This window comes from Giraffa tippelskirchi, chromosome 11 (assembly GCF_054371585.1).
Source record: "Giraffa tippelskirchi isolate mGirTip1 chromosome 11, T2T-mGirTip1v1.2.pri, whole genome shotgun sequence".
NCBI classification, from domain to species: domain Eukaryota; kingdom Metazoa; phylum Chordata; class Mammalia; order Artiodactyla; family Giraffidae; genus Giraffa; species Giraffa tippelskirchi.
This window is the reverse complement of record NC_137285.1, coordinates 34,973,293-34,993,962: the sequence shown is the minus strand read 5'-3', so window position 1 is coordinate 34,993,962 and position 20,670 is coordinate 34,973,293. Positions and strand designations below refer to the sequence as shown.

The 20,670-nt window shown below is 37.4% G+C and overlaps 2 protein-coding genes across 3 annotated transcripts in view; one reads left to right on the top strand and one right to left on the bottom strand.

Moving 5' to 3' along the window:
- Positions 1-8,406: 8,406 nt before the first annotated feature.
- ADAD1 (adenosine deaminase domain containing 1) overlaps positions 8,407-20,670 on the bottom strand; it is an 82,880-nt gene continuing 70,616 nt past the window's right edge. The window contains exons 13-14 of one of the 2 annotated variants that reach the window (XR_014069585.1): positions 18,949-19,044; positions 8,407-9,666 (exon numbers count right to left, since the gene is read on the bottom strand). Coding sequence is in view for 1 of the 2 variants with exons in the window: in XM_081544870.1 (XP_081400996.1) it covers positions 19,037-19,044 (8 nt within the window). In the remaining variant the exon portion in view is untranslated. Of the gene's footprint in view, positions 9,667-18,909; positions 19,045-20,670 lie in introns of those variants that run through there. The other variant, XM_081544870.1, reaches the window with a different exon arrangement.
- IL2 (interleukin 2) lies at positions 14,965-19,416 on the top strand. Its single transcript, XM_081544928.1, has 4 exons — positions 14,965-15,111; positions 15,204-15,266; positions 17,964-18,110; positions 19,306-19,416. The coding sequence occupies exons 1-4, from the start codon at positions 14,965-14,967 to the stop codon at positions 19,414-19,416; spliced, it is 468 nt and encodes a 155-aa protein (XP_081401054.1).

Below are 20,670 nucleotides of genomic sequence, written 5' to 3'. Positions count from 1 at the left end.
AACTGACTCATTGGAAGAATCTTTGATGCTGGGAATGATTGAAAGCAGGAGAAAGGGGTGACAGAGGATGAGATGGTTGGATGGCATCACAGACTCAATGGACATGAGTCTGAGCAAGCTCTGGGAGTTGGTGATGGGCATGCATGCTGCAGTCCATGGGGTCGCAATGAGTCAGACACAATTTAGCAACTGAACTGAACTGAAGGTACTAGGTTTAGTATTTTGAGGAACTGTCAAACTGTTTTCCAAAGCATCTGGACCATTATTTCACATTTTCACTAGCAATGCATCATGGATCCAATTTCTTCATATCCTTGCAAACACATTATAGAGTCTTTATTTTAGTTATACCAACTGGTATGCAGAGGCATCTCATTATGATTTTAGTTTGCTTTTCCCCAAGGATTAATGATACTGAGCATCTTTTTATGTGCCATGTATACATCTTGTTTTGGAGAAATATCAAATCATTTGGCAACTTTAAGTCTGGGTTATTTGTCCTTTGCAAGAGTTCTTTATACAGTCTAGATATAAACCAGAACAATTTATATGGATATTTGATTTGCAAATATTTTCTCCCATTCTATGGATCTTTTCATTTTTTTTTAATGTTTTTTACCTATTTTTTAACTTTCCAATATTGTATTGGTTTTGCCATACATTGACAGGAATCCACCATGGGTGTATGTGTGTTCCCCTTCCGAAACCCCCATTCCATCCCTCCCCATCCCATCCCTCCGGGTCATCCCGGTGCACCAGCCCCGAGCACCCTGTATCATGCGTCGAACCTGGACTGTCTTTCACTTTCTTTATGGTGTCCTTTGAAGCACAAAAGTTTTAAATTTTGGTGAGGTATAATTTATTATTATTTTTGTTGATTTTGCTTTTAGAGACATATCTAAGAAATTATTATCTAATTCAAAGGATATTTTATTCAATGAGTTTCATAATTTTAGCTCTAAAATTTAGTTTCATATCCATTTTGAGTTAATGTTTGTATATGGTATGAAGTAAAAGTGCAACTTCGTTTTTTCAAATATAGATATTCAGTTGTCCCAGCACCAGCGGTTGAAAAGATTATTCTTCCTCCATTGAATTATCTTGGCACCCCTATAAAAAAATCAATTGACTAAAATTGAGTACATTTCTGAATATCTCAATTCTAGCCCATTGATCTCATGTCTATTCTCATACCAGTAGAAGCCAGGAAATTCGACAGTTAGCAATTAACTACCTACTCATCTCCATGCATTTAATATCTCCATGCATTTACCTACTAAAATATAAAATTCTGTAGCCGAGGGATGGCAACTTATTTTTGTACCTCATAGCCCGTAATGATGTTTAATCATGTACCTTGAATATTTTGCAGTCAAAATAACCAAATAGGATTATTTAAGAAAGAACAAAGCCTAATGAACTCATATAGTACTGTTAGGGACATATAATCAGAAACCCAAAATGAAAGTATCTTAAGCAGATGTGTTTACTTTGCTCTCAGATAAAGCAATTCAGGAACTTCTGATTTGGTAGTTTCATGAAAGTATTGGTATCTTAGCTCTCAGCTCTTACATTCCTACAGTGTGGTACCCTGTCTTTATGTCCAAGAGCCACTAGAACTCAGTTATCATATATGCATGGCCACACCTCACTGCAAAGAAAAACCAGGGAATGTGATTTTTACCAGGGAGCAGTACTGTATCCAGTTAAAACTCAGAACCTCACTTTAAGCAGGAGGAAAGAACAGATATTAGGAGGAAATTAGCATTCTCTATAACAGGAATAACAGGGTAACTTTTGAAAATGCCTTCGTATCTGAAGAAAATAAGGTATTCAGGAAGTTCCAAAGTAATCCAGTGTCTCATAGCTGCTCCTGTAGGACTGGATTGAGATGAGCCTGCAATAGATTCTGTTTGTTCTTTCTCCTTTCAGGATTCTGTTGCCCAGGCCATCTGAGACCCTCATGTGGTCCTACCCTCACTACTGTCATGTGGCACATGAATTTATATTCCCTAGGAAATAGTACCATACAGTTTAAACTTAAATCATCCCTAATGCTTAATCAAATTCTTCTTGTTTCATTCCCCCAAACCTATGTTAGTGTAGAGAACAATGGATTAATATCTTGAAATCTAAGGGATACTGGGATTTCATTTTATTTATTCTTCTAAGGGGTATATAAGCATGTCAATAGAACTTTCAGTGATATTATAACCACATAAAAGTATTCCTGATAGCTTAAATTTTAACCACCACAGCCAACACAGTCAACCACAGAGACAATGCTGGAGCAAAGAGTGTAATTATCTTGGGTTACATAGTCTACCTACAATGTGAGGTATAATCAAATTACTGTCTTTTGCATATTCAACACAGAACACATGTTAAATTTTGCCTCACCTCAAGAATACTTTTTTGTACTTTTATGCTGCCACTTATCATTTTTAGGTAGTTCTACATCAAACGATTCCTCACTTACAGAAGTAAAATTCTTAAGATTATGTTACCAGCTGCTATATTGAAAACATTTCACCATCAATCTGGCCCATGAAGCAGCCAATCTTCAGTTATTCTTTTAGAAACTGTACCTGCATCTTACCTGAGAGAAGATTCACGTGAGTATTCTTCTTGGTATTGCTTCCCCTCAAACATACCCAAACTCAGACTAAAACAACTTTAAGGATGTCCATTATACCCACACAAGGGTGCCTTCCAGATGGTCCATGGGTTACACCAAGTGTTTACTCCCTTTGCTTAGGAATGAAAGGGATGCTAGAAATAACTAGGTTTTTGGTACACTCCACGTTTTAATATTAGCCCAATGGTTTTGTAAGAACTGTCTATATTGCGGACTTACAATGTGAGAAACATGTAAAAGGCGAGATGAGGGAGGAATCTCAATTTTCCATATTAATTCTGCATAGTTCAGTTCAGTTCAGTCGCTCAGTCGTGTCCGACTCTTTGCGACCCCATGAATTGCAGCACGCCAGGCCTCTCTGTCCATCACCAACTCCCGGAGTCTACCCAAACCCATGTCCATCGAGTCGGTGATGCCATCCAACCATCTCATCCTCTGTCGTCCCCTTCTCCTCCCGCCCCCAATCCTACCCAGCATTAGGGTCTTTTCCAATGAGTCAACCCTTCGCATGAGGTGGCCAAAGTATTGGAGTTTCAGCTTCAACATCAGACCTTCCAATGAACACCCAGGATTGATCTCTTTTAGGATGGATTGATTGGATCTCCTTGCAGTCCAAGGGACTCTCAAGAGTCTTCTCCAACACCACAGTTCAAAAGCATCAATTCTTTGGCGCTTAGCCTTCTTCACCGTCCAACTCTCACATCCATACATGACCACTGGAAAAACCATAGCCTTGACTAGATGGACTTTTGTTGGCAAAGTAACGTCTCTGCTTTTAAATATGCTATCTAGGTTGGCCATAACCTTCCTTCCAAGGAGTAAGCGTCTTTTAATTTCATGGCTGCAATCACCATCAGCAGTGATTCTGGAGCCCCCCAAAATAAAGTCTGACACTGTTTCCACTGTTTCCCCATCTATTTCCCATGAAGTGATGGGACCAGATGCCATGATCTTAGTTTTCTGAACGTTGAGCTTTAAGCCAACTTTTTTACTCTCCTCTTTCACCTTCATCAAGAGGCTCTTTAGTTCTTCTTCACTTTCTGCCGTAAGGGTGGTGTCATCCACATATCTGAGGTTATTGATATTTCTCCCGGCAATCTTGATTCCAGCTTGTGTTTCTTCCAGCCCAGCATTTCTCATGATGTACTCTGCATAGAAGTTAAACAAGCAGGGTGACAATGTACAGCCTTGACGGACTCCTTTTCCTATTTGGAACCAGTCTGTTGTTCCATGTCCAGTTCTAACTGTTGCTTCCTGACCTGCATACAGGTTTCTCAAGAGACAGGTCAGATGGTCTCATATTCCCATCTCTTTCAGAATTTTCCACAGTTTATTGTGATCCACACAGTCAAAGGCCTTGGCATAGTCAATAAAGCAGAAATAGATGTTTTTCTGGAACTCTCTTGCTTTTTTGATGATCCAGTGGATATTGGCAATTTGATCTCTGGTTCCTCTGCCTTTTCTAAAACCAGCTTGAACATCTGGAAGTTCACGGTTCACGTATTGCTGAAGCCTGGCTTGGAGAATTTTGAGCATTACTTTACTAGCATGTGAGATGAGTGCAACTGTGTGGTAGTTTGAGCATTCTTTGGCATTGCTTTTCTTTGGGATTGGAACGAAGACTGACCTCTTCCAGTCCTGTGGCCTCTGCTGAGTTTTCCAAATTTGCTGGCATATTGAGTGCAGCACTTTCACAGCATCACCTTTGAGGATTTGAAATAGCTCAACTGGAATTCCATCACCTCCACTAGCTTTGTTCATAGTGATGCTTTCTAAGGCCCACTTGACTTCACATTCCAGGATGTCTGGCTCTAGGTGAGTGAGCACACCATCATGATTATCTGGGTCGTGAAGATCTTTTTTGTATAGTTCTTCTGTGTATTCTTGCCACCTCTTCTTAATATCTTCTGCTTCTGTTAGGTCCATACCATTTCTGTCCTTTATCGAGCCTATCTTTGCATGAAATGTTCCTTTGGTATCTCTAATTTTCTTGAAGAGATCTCAAGTCTTTCCCAATCTGTTGTTTTCCTCTATTTCTTTGCACTGATCGCTGAGGAAGGCTTTCTTCTCTCTCCTTGCTATTCTTTGGAACTCTGCATTGAGATGGGAATATCTTTCCTTTTCTCCTTTGCTTTCCGCTTCTCTTCTCTTCCCTTCCCAGCTATCTGTAAGGCCTCCTCAGACAGCCATTTTGCTTTTTTGCATTTCTTTTCCATGGGGATTTTCTTGATCCCTGTCTCCTGTACAATGTCACGAACCACTGTCCATAGTTCATCAGGCACTCTATCAGGTCTAGTCCCTTAAATCTATTTGCCACTTCCACTGTATACTCATGAAAAGCGTTATTAATATAAATATTTTCAATGACTGTGCCATCAGTATGGTTAGAAGCTTCCTCATATTTGTGCAAAGCTGACATAATGACTGTCAACAAACTTACAAGATTTTCCTCCTAGGTTAAAATAACCTCATCTATTGATGGTAAGAGCCAGCTCACTGGAAAAGATCCTGATGCTGGGAAAGACTGAAGGCAAAAGGAGAAGAAAGTGGCAGAAGAGATGGTTAAACAGCATCACAGACTCAATGGACATGAATTTGAGTAAACTTCGGGAGACAGTGAAGGACAGGGAAGCCTGGCGTGCTGCAGTCCATGGGTTTGCAAAGAGTTGGACACAACTTAGTAGCTGAACAACAACAACAAATTGGTGATAATTCTGGCTCACATTTATGAAATCAAGTTAAAATGAAATCAAATGAAAAAGAGATTTGGCAGTGTAAATTCCTTAATACATTCTTATTCTATGGATAATATTTGCCCAAATTCTCAAAAAGTAGGAATTAATTACAGATATATCTGAATGTATACACACATACAAGTACACACACACAGAAATATATGTGGGTTAATCTATAGACAAGTTTGGCCTAAGAGGTGAAATGAATTCTACAAGAATCCCAATATCATCTGGTGAGTAGTCCAGAATTATTTGCCTAATATTGTCAGAGGTAGAGAATTAAGAATAAAGCATATAATCACACATTTTAAAAAGTTATATGAGGCAAGTTTGACTAAAATCAGCCACCTATCTACTTCTAGAAGCTCTACCAGCATAAAAAGCTGAGTAACCATGAGGTGGTATGGAAGCTTTCCTGCTGTTCCCTGTAACAGAAGGTTGCATCTTATTTAAAGAGCCTGGCTCCTCCTTCCATTCTCTATGATCTGCATGAGAGAGGCCCGGTAGAGTGTTGATTTGTTTGACTCCCTCCTCTTATCTAGCATTGCTGTCTTCTATAATAATTATTTTTGACTTGGTTTGCAGACATGGGAAGACATGCTCTCATTCGCTTTAGCTAAAATATCAGATTTGTTTTTATCTTGAACATTTGTAATAGAATCTTCCCTAAAAATATTACATATATTTTGACTTCCTAAACAAAGTAAGATTGCCGGGAGAAATATCAATAACCTCAGATATGTGGATGACACCACCCTTATGGCAGAAAGTGAAGAAGAACTAAAGAGCCTCTTGATGAAGGTGAAAGAGAAGAGTGAAAAAGTTGGCTTAAAGCTCAACATTCAGAAAACTAAGATCAAGGCATCTGGTCCCATCACTTCATGGGAAATAGATGGGGAAACAGTGGAAACAGTGTCAGACTTTATTTTTGGGGGCTCCAGAATCACTGCTGATTGTGATTGCAGCCATGAAATTAAAAGACGATTACTCCTTGGAAGGAAGGTTATGGCCAACCTAGATAGCATATTTAAAAGCAGAGACATTACTTTGCCAACAAAAGTCCGTCTAGTCAAGGCTATGGTTTTTCCAGTGGTCATGTATGGACGTGAGAGTTGGACGGTGAAGAAAGCTGAGCACCACAGAATTGATGCTTTTGAACTGTGGTGTTGGAGAAGACTCTTGAGAGTCCCTTGGACTGCAAGGAGATCCAATCAATCCATCCTAAAAGAGATTAATCCTGGGTGTTCATTGGAAGGTCTGATGTTGAAGCTGAAACTCCAATACTTTGGCCACCTCATGCGAAGGGTTGACTCATTGGAAAAGACCCTAATGCTGGGTAGGATTGGGGGCGGGAGGAGAAGGGGACGACAGAGGATGAGATGGTTGGATGGCATCACCGACTCGATGGACATGGGTTTGGGTAGACTCCGGGAGTTGGTGATGGACAGAGAGGCCTGGCGTGCTGCAATTCATGGGGTCGCAAAGAGTCAGACATGACTGAGCGACTGAACTGAACCGAAACAAAGCAGATTTTAATAAGGCAAAGCATAATTTCAATGTTTTTTTGAAGAGGTAGGTCATCACTGCGAATATTAGTCATTATATTCTGCTATTATATATGGTTATTAGGGTGCATGGGGTTACTGGAGCGCATACTAAAGTTTCAGAAGAATGTGCTTTCCTTTCATCCCCATATCTCCTTCACTTGTTAAATACTTTTCTGTTTACCTCCTATGCCTCATCCTTTTAAACCACTGGCAATCATTTATTCTGCAGGCAGCCCAATTCCTACAATTGCTTCTAATCTATCCTGCTCTTGAAAACAAATAACAAAGTTGGCTAGAACTCGGCCTAAAGAAAGCATGAGCATAGAGCAGAAATTTTAAAAACTTGGCATGTAGGCTGTTACTCCACATCCCAGGGGCCACTACAGACTGAATATACTTCAGTGCACTTCATATACACATGTGCACTTCACTGAGGACAGAATTATTCTCAAAACAGCACTCCAAGCAGACATTGTTAATAGTTCAGCACATCGGAGGACTTTTTAAAGCTAACGTTCAGAGTTTTGGTTGTTTCAGAGGAATGAGATTGTTCTTTGACTCGGATCAGGATAGGTCAATTTTGATGGCGAAGGGCAGCAGAATATGCCACCCTAGAATATGCTTCTTTGGCTGTAAGAATTATTTCTAGTTGATTATTTTGAGAAAATGCAGACACAGGAGCATTTCTGAAAACAGAGTAAAAGTAACTCTTTTATAAGAGAAATCTGTACTTACAGAGGAAATTTACTTTTCAGAGGGGTCGGGACCAGGAAGAAAGCAATTACCAAAGATTTTTTAACTCGAGAGATGTATCTGTATGGCAGAGCAAACTTTGCTTACCAAACATTTCCTCTTCTCACTTTCCCAAGAAGCATCTTTCCCCTCTTTGAGGCTCCAGATCCCGAAGCCCCAGACCCCTGTCCCGTTCCTTAGCTTAGGATGGTCTCTAAGCCTCAACCATCTGGCTGCCTTTTGAGGCTCAAATCTTTACACGGCTTCTGTAGGTACATGTGTATGTACTTAAAATTGTTTATTTTTTCTCCTAGTAATCTTTTATTATGGAGGTGGGGGATACGGTGTGTGTATGTGGGGGGAAGAGTCTCAGCAGAGCACATAGAAGTATAAAGGGAAAATGACTGTTTCTCCTCTACAATGGAGAGAGATCTCCTTAGATGGGATTGACATATATTATGGGATAATATCTCCATTATATTTTACCTCTAGTAACCTTATAGAATGATTAAGAATTATTTGGTTTAGTTAGACTTTACCTGAGTTTAATCTGAGCAATGCTGACATAGTAAAAATCTCCACCTATTTCTTTTTCAACCTTTATATTAGGCAAATAGGTAAACCTGATGATATCAAAACAGCTTGCAAAGCAAATGCCATCATTAAACAAAAACATCTTAGAAAAGGGAGAGGGAGCAGCATATCAGAAACAGGTCATGGGATTACTCAGCCATCCAAAGTTATCAGATTAGTGTTGTGTGCTTTCATGTGCTATTTTATTGGTCATTCACACAAAACTCCATTTAGGTCCATACCGTCATTTTAGAAATGAAACAACAGGCTTAGGGAATTTGTTCAAGAAATTTGTTCAAGGTCACACACCCAGTGAGTGATAAAGAGGACTGGCACTCAGGTCTACTTGATTCCCAATTCCAAATATGGAACTGAATGTATTAGTATAACCAGCAATCAGCATACATTTTACCATTTCTGCTCCTTTCTCCCTCTTGCTCCACCCCTATTTGATAATATGAAAACTATGTAATTGGTACAGAAATATAGGCTTATATCACTGATAAGGAGTGCTAAGTTGTTACGAACTTTTTGAATAAGTACCAAAAGCCTTAACTTAAAACTCTTTGATCCAGTAATTCCAATTCTAGGATTTTATCCTAAAAGGAAAAGCAGAAATTTGCACAAATATTTATGTGAAAAATAGTTTAGTGAATTACAGCACTATTCATAATTGTGAAAATAATTAATGTAAATTCCAATAATAGAACACAGTCACACAACAGAATTCTATGCAACTATTAAAAATAATATTTTAGAAGAATACTTAATATGTGAGATGTTTATAACACATGTCTAAGAGAAAAGCATGTAAAACCATACCAAGAAAACAGATTGGACAGACATAAATACTGCATGTGATAACAACAGTTATGTCTACCCAGTAAGATTATAGTTGATTTTTAATTTTTTTCACTTTCTTTGTATTTTTCAAATTTTCTATAATATGAATTACTTTATAATTAGGTAATGTTATAATTTTTAAACAAAAAATCAGGCTACAATCTTTAAAAAATATGCTAGTGTTAAAAACAATACAACAGGCCCAAAATGGAATACTTATGCTAAGCCCCACATCAGTAAACCAAGACTTAATTACAGTTTTGGTTCTCTCAGAAACTCCAAACGGGAACTGCCTAATCAGCATGAGTTAGGTAATGTGTTTGATACACTCCTGCAATTTCCTAAAGGAAAGTAACCTTGCAAAAACCAACCCACTTTTTTGTCTAGTATAACTTCCTTGTTCCTGTTCCTTTCTTAGCTGTAAGTCTTTCATTTTGTGCAGCTCCCCAGAGTTCCCTTCTGTCCGCTAGATTGGATGATGCCTGATTCAAATTGACTTTTGCTCAAATAAACTCTAAAAAGTTTTGGCGTGCCTCAGTTTATCTTTCAACATTAGGAATCATGGAACAATGGACTGTTAATGATGCATCCAAAGCTTCTGTAGAAGAGGAAAGAACCAATGGTTAGTAGAGAACTTAAACATAAATAATAACTTTATTTTTATAATGATTTTAATGAAGGCATTTACTTCCACAGAGGAGAAAGCTAATATTTATTTATAAGTTGTAAGGCTTAATTCTTAATGTATGAAGAAAATAAAGGTCTTCATGAAATACATACAGCCAGAAAATTTCTTTCCTTCACTTTTTTTTTTGCTGTGAAATGAGGTAAATGGATATGAAAGTACTTTTATGAATTTGAAGTGCTTTAAAGATCTATTACTATTACCATCAGAAGACTGTCATGTTCTGCCTCTAGTAATTGTTGTGTGATTTGTCATGGGGGTCGGATATTTACACAAAAAGTCAATTTCCAAAAAAGGTTTTGAAGATACTTCCATTCTCATCGCATTTAAGTGTGAGCTGTCTCTTTTGACAAATGCAATTGCCTTGTGTGTCATACCTTCCCATCAGTCTTGGACACTGCACTCCTAAAAGGACAATGCAGCTTAAATCCACATTGGACACAATCATTTTCTTACTTTAAACATGGGAGAAGTGTTAGGAAACATCAAATGCTCTAGTGCTTTTAAAAGACCCCAGAAAGAGATTAAAAGACATATGCAAAACCCAGCTTTTGTAGCTACTATATGAATTCAGCTGCTCTAAATTCTTAGAAATCCTAAAGCTGCTTAGACAAGGTGTTGCTTAAGTGAAGGTGGATGGTGGATGATGCCTCACTTGACTCATCAGCTATCACTGAGAGAATAAGTGAGATACAAAATGCACACAATTTAATTCAGCTTTTTCTATGCAGCATAATGGACCTAGAATTTGGCATCACTGTTTAACATGGGAAATACATGAAATTAGAGACAAGGAAGCTTAACTTTTGCTCTAACTTCACCACTAATTTAAGAATGTGGTCTTGGGCAAGTCAACCTCTACAAATGTCGAACTTCTTATCAGCAGAATGTGACTCAATAAAATAATCAATTTGAAAATACTTTGCAGAAATAAAAGTATCAAAGAAATAATTCTTTCAAAAGGTTGTGAACATCATTAAAATTTACCATTCGGAAGACCCCATGCAAATAAGACTTAATTGTGAGTCACGGACATATTTACAGAAGCGGTATCACATTATGGAAGACCACAGGTCTAGTAAAGACAAAGAGTGGTCACCATCCTATGCCTGAGGAAATCTGGATTTTCATAGGAAACACCGAGTTCCTAGTAAAAATCTCTCTAGGTGGTATGGAGCTTATCCAACAATATATTCTAACTTTAAAGGGAGAGAACTACATCTTGAAAAGTCAAGAGACCTTCAGAGAAACCAACAAGACATACATTAATACAGGCATCAAGCTCCAGACCAAATTAAAGTTTTACAAAGCTCTGAAAAAGCCTCAAAAAAAAAAAGAAATTCTTGCACTAAGCAGAGTTCTTGAAAGTCAAGGCTGGACAATTATGCAACTGACTGGCCAACCTCTTTGGGAGACAGCTTTAGGGACTTGGGCTACTCCTGACTCAGAGACAGACTCACAAACAACGTTAAGCAACTAAAATAGCTGCTTATTGATAGTAAAATTTATTTTCACAGGGGAAATAGGGAGTGTGACAAGTGGTAGTTAGCAGTCTACTACTGATTCTATTACTGCTATAGCCAGAGAAACCAGCTGATGTGTCAGACATGTTAAAAAGTGAAAGTTCGCCACAGTGCATGTTTGCTGTAGCTTTCTCCCCAAGCTTCTATAATGATGCTTGTTATACAATAATAAGGACAAGGCAGGGGCTTAGGAATTCAATTTTCTACAGGGTCCAGTCAATTTAGCCACACACTGACCTATTCTCTAATGGAAATAGCCGGAGAAATACAAATATCAAGACTCTGAGAACATCAAGGGCCTCGCTGGAAAAGCCCCCACACAGAAAAATGTGTGGGTGTGAATCCTTCCACTCTGGAAGGGTAAAAGCCTGAGCTGATGATGCTGGAGGAGACACTCAAGTCTTTAAAGAAGTGAAACAAGTATAACAGAGTTGACACACAGATTACCAAATAGCCTTTCCCTTAGAACTAATGCTAAATTTGTGGTTTTGATTTGAAAGATACAGAGAGACATTATGCAGTTTTTAGTAAAAAAAAAGGAAAAGAGCATGATCATTTGTCTCTAATCTTTTCTAAAAGAAACAGTTATTTGCCTCTAATCTGGCTTTTTCTTTACTTTTTTTCCTCCTTAGTAACTGTAATGCTTGTTTTTAAATTTTAGGAAGATGTTTCGTATTCTTCAGAATATTGTCTCATGCATAACTCAAAAGTACTGAACCATTTTTCTCTGTTCTTTTTAAGTACAATTGTGTTCCTTAGAATGTGTAACCTGGACTTCCCTGGTGGTCCAGTGCTTACGACTCTGCACTTCACTAAGGGAGGCACTGGTCTATTCCATAATCGGGGAACTAAGATGCCACATGCCCTGTGGTGTGACCAAAAAAAAAAAAAGTAAAAATTATGCTCACAGAATGTATAACCTTTCCTGCCTACCCACCCTCAACTTAACCTTAAATTTACATATCTACATTTTAACCATGTTGTCAAAATTCAGTTTAAAGTCACATTTCTTCAAAAGTGTTTATATCCACCTTTCTCAAGCCAGTAATCATCTTTTACCTGGGATTATACTTGTCCACCTATGACTTTTCTACTACACATTTTCCTTTGAGAAAGAATATAAATGATAAGGGTGTGGACTTTGGAGTAAGAACATTCTGATTTCAAATCCTTGTTCTGTCTTAAACTGGAAGTAAGGGCTAAATAACTTAGAAGAAATTATTTAACTTCTCTGACGTTCAATTTCCTAATCTACAAAATGGTACCATCACTTCACAGGTAAGGCTTAAACTAAATCATGTGTCTGTGTATACTTTTTTTCTTTCTATATACCTGACAGTATCATAGGCGTTACAGAAATATCTGTTTACAGAATAGATGAAAATGAATAAGGTAGTAAAAATGGGGAAGTTGTAAGACATGGCTTGGAAAAGGATTTTCTCAATTTTTCCCAGTTTAAATTAGAAGTATATATCTATACCATGATTCAGGCAGTTAGTGCATTGTACTGAACACAAATGAACATAATCCCAAGTATCCTACCCGATCTAATGACTAAAAAATACTGATCTGGTATGATTTTATAACTATTATTGTTACAGTGTCACAGGTGCTTTAGAGGCTAAATCTAAATTTATTAAAGAGTGAAAACATAAAAACTAGAAACTTATGGATTGGTTTATACATGGCACTCTTTGAATGCTTTCGTGTTCAGTCACGTCTGACTCTTTGTGACCCCCATGGAGTGTACCCCGCCAGGATCCTCTGTCCATGGAATTTTTCAGGCAAGAATACTGGAGTGGGTTGCCATTTCCTGCTCCTGAGGGTCTTCCAGACCCATGGATTGAACCTGCATCTCCTGCACTGAAGATGGATTCTTCACTGCTGAGCCATTAGAGAAGCCCCTATACATGGCATATCGGAGAAGGCAATGGCAACCCACTCCAGTACTCTTGCTGGGAAAATCCCATGGACAGAGACTTGGTCAGCTATAGTCCATGGGGTCGCTACGAGTCGGACATGACTGAGCCACTTCACTTTCACTTTTCACTTTCATGCATTGGAGAAGGAAATGGCAACCCACTCCAGTGTTCTTGCCTGGAGAATCCCAGGGACGGCGGAGCCTGGTGGGCTGCTATCTCTGGGGTCGCACAGAGTCAGACCCGACTGAAGTGACTTAGCAGCAGCAGCATACATGGCATATATAAAGTCTACTATAAAACTAGCATCAATACCCTTGAATGTAAACTCTTTTCTATTTGTTAGTCACAAGTTTTTTTGTAGTACTTTATTTTTTCATAAATGTGCTCCAAGAATTGTAATCAATACCCCTCTTAGTAACTTTTATTGCTAGAGTTCTGGCCTCTGTATGGTAAGAGTTATGTTGTAATAACTGAGCCCAAATGTCCTTACTCTGAGGATTGCTTTCAATTCACAAGACACACACACACACACATGCATACACATTCCATGGGTCATCATGGCCTTCTGGACTGCTCATTACCCTGCCTTTCTCACTCCTAGCCACAATAATTAGGCCAGTATTGGTATACCTCAAGCTAGCCATATTATCTTTCTCCTAAAGAATATACAAATGGTATCCATAAATTCCAGTTAGTAAGCTTCCTATAAACAAGCCTGGGGATTCCTATTGTTATGCTCATTTTCTTGCTTATATTTAAAGAAATATAAGGACAGAAAGAAATGAAATGGGCATGAAGAGGGAGAAAGACTTATATAGCTCAGATGGCCCCTGAGAGACTGAGAGGAAGAAAAAGCATCCTTGATTCTGGCAACATTCCAACTCTCATTATATTCCCTTAATGCCCATAAAAAATAATAAAGGAGCAAAAACAAATTTGTAAAAAAAATAACTAATATCCTCCCACCCCCCACACACCTAGCAGTAGTAGCACTCTTGTATGCAAATCCTTTTCTGTGTATTTGTTTGTTAAACACCACACCATTAAAAAAAGAGTACAACAGACATTAAGAGATGTAAACAGACACAAGAAACACATTAAAACTAAAACAGCATAAAACAGTGCCCCAAACTCAGTGAGTATTTTATGTATTCTAATTTTAATACCTCTCTAGCTGATTGTGTATGAAGTAATCTATCACATTGTATGCATTAGCTCAGTCATCGTGGAGATAAAAAGGTAAAGCCATCCTGGAACAGGAAACCAATATTCTTCCTGTTTAATCAACAAATCTAAAAATTTATTCTTTTCAACTATTTACTCTTGTTCCTGTCCACCACAACATGGTGCTCCACATGTTCCGCACAGTTTTATGACAAAGAGAAATTTTTCATGAGCCATTTTTGTATCCCCACCCCCTTAAAGAAAGAGGGAGGAAAAACTGTTTCATAGAGAAGGCGTTAGTTGTATGAATTAGAACTGCCACCTAAGTGTGGGCTAATGTAACCAAGAGGGATTTCACCTACATCCATTCAGTCAGTTTATGGGGGTTTAAAGAAATTCCAAAGAGTCATCAGAAGAGGAAAAATAAAGGTAATGCTTTTTGCCACACAGGTAGAATCTTTGAAAGTATGTGTAATATGTAAAACATTTTGACACCCCCATCATATTTTTCCAGAATTAAAAGTATAAATTGCTTCTCTTGTTCTAGAGCTTCCTATCTGCCTCTCTAATCACTACTCACAGTAACCTCAACTCCTGCCACAATGTACAAGATACAACTCTTGTCTTGCATTGCACTAACTCTTGCACTCGTTGCAAACGGTGCACCTACTTCAAGCTCTACGGGGAACACAATGAAAGAAGTGAAGTCATTGCTGCTGGATTTACAGTTGCTTCTGGAGAAAGTTAAAGTAAGTTTATTCTCTTTCTTACTCAAATTATTACTTTTAATTTTTCTAACTGGAGTCTGCTTTTTAAATAACAATCTGTTATGCTTTCTCAGAATCCCGAGAACCTCAAGCTCTCCAGGATGCATACATTTAACTTTTACGTGCCCAAGGTTAACGTAAGTACAACTTTCTATGTTCAATTTAATTTTAATAAAACTGAAAGTAATGTGAAAATTTACACACTAACTGGATTAATAGCACCTCATCTGAGGAGAATAGTAACTTCAGTATCTTTTTAAAAAGAATCTCAAGTTTGATAATGGGCTTCTGAAAAATGGCTTTGCAGTTTTTTAAAAAATATATACCTATGTATATTTTGGGGTAGAGGAAATGGGAAAAAAGGAATAATATTCTCACTTTATTGCTGGGATAATTTTTAAAAAGATTGTGTTGACTTACTGTTTTATTTAAAAATATAAAACTCCGGAGATACTTGAGCATATCACTTTACCATTCAAATTAGCAAAACTGATTTCAGAGGGCCCATCTGAAAAAATCTTGTGTTGTTTTAGGAAGGATTCTTAAGGATCTTCCTCCAAGAGGCAGTATAGCACTAATCCATAGCACAGATTCTAGGGCAGATTATTCAACCTGAAATCTCAGCTCTGCCATGTCCAAGCTTTTGTAACCTTGAGCAAGCTACCTAGACTCTTTGTGACACAGTCTCTTGTGTAAATGATAATTGTATGTACTTCATATGGTTTTGTGAGAATTAATGAATAAATGTAAAGTACTCAGAATAGTGCCTGACATATGGGAAATGCCATATAATCACTAACTATTAGAAGTAATAATAAAGACAAAATTCTTCCTGGAGAGTATAGAGCAAAAATTGGGACTTACACATTTTTTATGTCAATAAACCTAGAGACTTCTGATACTATATGACTTATATTCCAAGACTAAAAGTTCCATTTGGTTGTCTGGGGTTTCAGACAGTTAGAGAAGAAAACTCCTAGAGATACACTAGGTATGTCAAGTTTCCTAGTTGTTATGCCAGTCAAAAGGTAATGGGCAAAACTCTGATCCTAGAAAGAGCTTGTCCTCAGGTGAATAGCCCATAAGAAAACGGTGTTTTAAGGGTCATGGATGCATTTCCATTGATCACTCTCTTACAACTTTCAGGAAATTAGATATCAAACTACCCTCTGAGACTTCCCTGATGGCTCAGAAGGGAAAGAATCTTCCTGCAATGCAGGAGATCTAGGTTCAATCCCTGGGTCAGGAAGATCCCTTGGATAAGGCCATGGCAACCCACTCCAGTTATTCTTGCCTGGAGAATCCCATGGACACTGGGGCCTGACGGGCTAAGGTCCATGGGGTCGCAAAGAGACATGACTGAGCGACTAACACTTTCACTTTCTTCACCCTTTTTTCAAACTACCCTTTTAAGAGATGAAAAGGAAATAACTTAGAGATGCTCCTCCAACTTAATCAGAGGCACATAACTCTTACTTCCAGTAGCATAAAGACACTAGATTTTTTTGAGGGAAAGAGCTCCAAGTTGTTCATGTCAAAAACTTAAGCCTTAAACTTGTTAATTTATAGTAGCAAGTTGAAAGGGCATTAGATGAAATTGTCTCTCTAAAAGTGAGATAACACCAGATTATGTACAGGGTGGTAGAATTCTTTGAAATTTAAGTTTCTAAATGACAACACAAAATCTATTTGAAACTAAAAGTAATGTGATAAACTCCATTCATTTATCCATTTTACAACTATTCCATGTATGCAAAAGAATTTAGAGAGGTACAAAAACATTTAATTCAAAGGTTGTTATGTATAAGGAAAAAGAACTGACATCTAATTCTGGCTCCACCTAGTCAGTATTCTTGCCTGGATAATCCCACGGGCAGGGGAGCCTGGTGGGCTACAGTCCACAGGGTTGCAAAGAGTCAGACGTAACTGAGCACACATACATACACACCACCTGGTCATGTGATCTTGGGGAAGACACTTAAATTCTGAGATTTAGTTTCCTTATTTGTAACATGGTGATAACACAGTGTATTACATATGTCAAAAGGCGGCTGTGATACTTAAATGGACTTATTTAGGACAAAACACTTTGAAATTATAATATACCATAGAAATATGAAATATTATCATTATATATATGAGTATGTATGTGTGTGCTTGTGTGTGTACATGTCTAAATCAGGGAGCCTATCCAAACATCCTTCAAATACTGTAAGCTTTTATACGATTGAGATGTTATGTTTAACAATGCATCTTACTATACTTATTATAGAAAAGTAAAAAATTAAGATGCAGTTATATGGGCCTTGCTATATCAAGCCATTACTAAGTAGTTACAATTAACTAATCTATAAAATGTTGTGATTGTGACAGAGAGCATCCAAGAGCTCCCTCTGTCCCTAACATTCTATGATTCATAACTCTTACATTATTAAATATTAGAATCATAGAATGTGAATCTATACTTCCACATTATGACTACTCTTGGCTCTAATAATTTCTATGCAGACTGGAAAAGAATTCAACCTTTATCAGTAATTTGCATTTGGGTGCAGAAACGTTGCCTTTTTTTCAAAGCCAAATTAAGCTGAAATTAATGACTCCTTATTTGTTAACTAACAGTTAATGCTAACTATGGGCAACTAAACTCTAATTTTTCCAGCCTTATAATGTAAACTATATTGATCCATCTTTATAGCAATGCTGAGAAACAGAGAGAATTGGTACAAACTATATACTGTCTCTATTAATAAAATAAATTTTGGTATTAATTTCTGATTCTGACCTTTAGTCAGGGCAAACTGATCTGATAATTACTTTTACTACTATCCAAGGCTACAGAATTGAAACATCTTAACTGTCTACTAGAAGAACTCAAACTTCTAGAGGAAGTGCTAAATTTAGCTCCAAGCAAAAACCTGAACTTCAGAGAGATCAAGGATTCAATGGACAATATCAAGAGAATAGTTTTGGAACTACAGGTAAAATATTACTATATTTGTTCTCCTGGAAATAAAATAAATGGAAGGGCATTTTAACATTAACACTTGGTATTTGTGAAGTACTCATGTATTTTAAGTCCATTATGAATATAAGTTATTTTTATGTTGGGTGACAAATTGTGGATCTGGGAAGTGTAAGCTAGAGGGTTTCCATCTACCATCCACTCAGGGACAAGCCCCTACCAATGCACTCTGTTACCCCTCACATTAACACAAAACTGGGATTGGGAGAAGACACTGAACTGAATTTCAAAGAAAGGAGACAGGTGTCATTATATACAGTAAGTCCTCTACATATGAACCTTTAAGTTTTGGACTTTCAAAGATGTGAATGTGCGTTCACATGTCCGATCACAAAAGTTAGTTCACGCACCTGGCATACGTTTTCACTTGCCTGCATCCTCTACAAGTGATGGTGCTTTGTGTACTTTATTGTATAGTACTGTATAGAGTATAGTAGTAGTATGGTATCTTTGTTTCAAGCCCAGGATGTCTAGAAGCAAGTGTAAAAGCAGCAGTATATAGCCGACTGTGTTAAGTTGGGTATCTAGGCTAACTCTGTAGGACTTAAGAACATATTCAACTTACACACCTGCTCTTGGAACAGAACTCATTTGGATGTAGGGGACCTACTATATTTTTTAATTTTTTCAGATCATCTTCCAGAATAGCTAATTCTGATTACACAAATGACTTTTTAAATGGGGTTTTCCTATCATTTGTTAGAAGAACTAAGAGATCTGTCTAAAAAAAATGGCAACCAGTAAAATGGCCAATGGACCAGATAATTAACTTTTTATTTAGAGGTAATACTCACTTTCAGGACCTTAAGAATTTTAAACGCATAGGAAGCATGAAATATACAAGGAACTTGGGTGATGTGAGAGATTCATGGCTCTCTTTCCTCATCCATCTGTCAAAGTACAAAATTCATTAATTAACAGACATCCTAAACAAAAAGCACAAGTTAAATTACAGCTTGTATGTCACTATCTGGATATCATAACATACACTAATTTAGGCACATAATTTTGGTCATTTGAAGAAAATGTGAATGTTAATATGTTTAATATACTTGAAAATAAAGGCTATAACTCTGTAAGACTTGAACTGAAAATAATTATATATAAGGTAAACTACTTTGAACTAAAAATTAAAATGTTTTCTTTTATAGGGATCTGAAACAAGATTCACATGTGAATATGATGATGCGACAGTAAAGGCTGTAGAATTTCTGAACAAATGGATTACCTTTTGTCAAAGCATCTACTCAACAATGACTTGATAACTAAGTGCTTCTCATTTTAAATGTATCAGGCTTTCTATTTATTTAAATATTTAAAATTTATATTTATTTTTTGATATATGTTTTCCTACCTTTTGTAACTATTAGTCTTAAGATGATAAGTATGGATCTTTTAAGATTCTTTTTGTAAGCCCTACGGGCTCTAAAAAATTCAGTTAAATTATTTATCCTAAGGTATTTATTTTTATACTGAAATTTTAAATATAATGTCTATGCAGGTCATTGACTAAAATTATTTAATAAAGTTGATGAATAAGAACAAACTCAGATATTTGTCATTCTGGGAATGGCACTGAATAAGGAAGGTCCTGTAATATGGCCACAGGTATATACTGTAAAAATTTCCTCAAGCAATTTTGGAAGAGATATTCATGTGGGAGACCATTCACTAAAGAATGGGAATTATTGAGATATTCTGGGGAGTTATTAGATAATGACCCTGAAGGATCCTATAATTCTGAAACTCCAGTGTGAGTCATCAGTCAGAACGGGGACTTAGCCTGATGAAACATTAGCCTGAGTCCTTCTCCAGGGGGCTCAAGAGGAGGGCTAGGAGGATCACAGAGCCTCCTAGCACATCTCCATAGCACTATTCCAGGGAGCACAGTTGACTGACAGTCTCTAGCTACTGCCATTTGCATTTAAATTACATGGGCAACAGAATATCTTAACTGTCTCATCCCAGGGATCTATCAATACTACTGTTCTCTGTCCTCATTAGTCTGGAGAGTACTTGATCATCTTACTATTTCAAAGAATACCATGCTGGTCAATGACATTGGTGCTGTTAACTGGATTTGCTGACAAGTAACAGGTAGGAGTAGTACATGAATAAGGCAAATGTGGGGTAGAAGAAGGGCAACAAGTTCAGGGAAGTGTCACAAAAATGAAGTTTCTAAGGGTCCAGTAGTGTTTTGAATGTTAGGAGTTTCCTTTTAAGTGGAGGACAAGATTCTGTGTCTTGAAAGGCCAACTGCAAAAAAGTACAAAGCTTGGTGGGCCTCTGGAATTTGAAAGTGTGCTACATACACTACTCTGACCCATTTTTGAAGGGTAACTATAAGGCTGTCAGTTTTCAGTAAAGCCCCCAGCAAGAAAGGGCTATATTGCAGGTCTAGGCCTCAATTCACAGGCCTCAATTTCTCAGCCACATGAGAAATATGACACAGAAGACCCAGTGGTATTCAAAGTGTTTGTGATAGAGGTGTTGTTAAAAGCCTCTAGAAAGCTCCT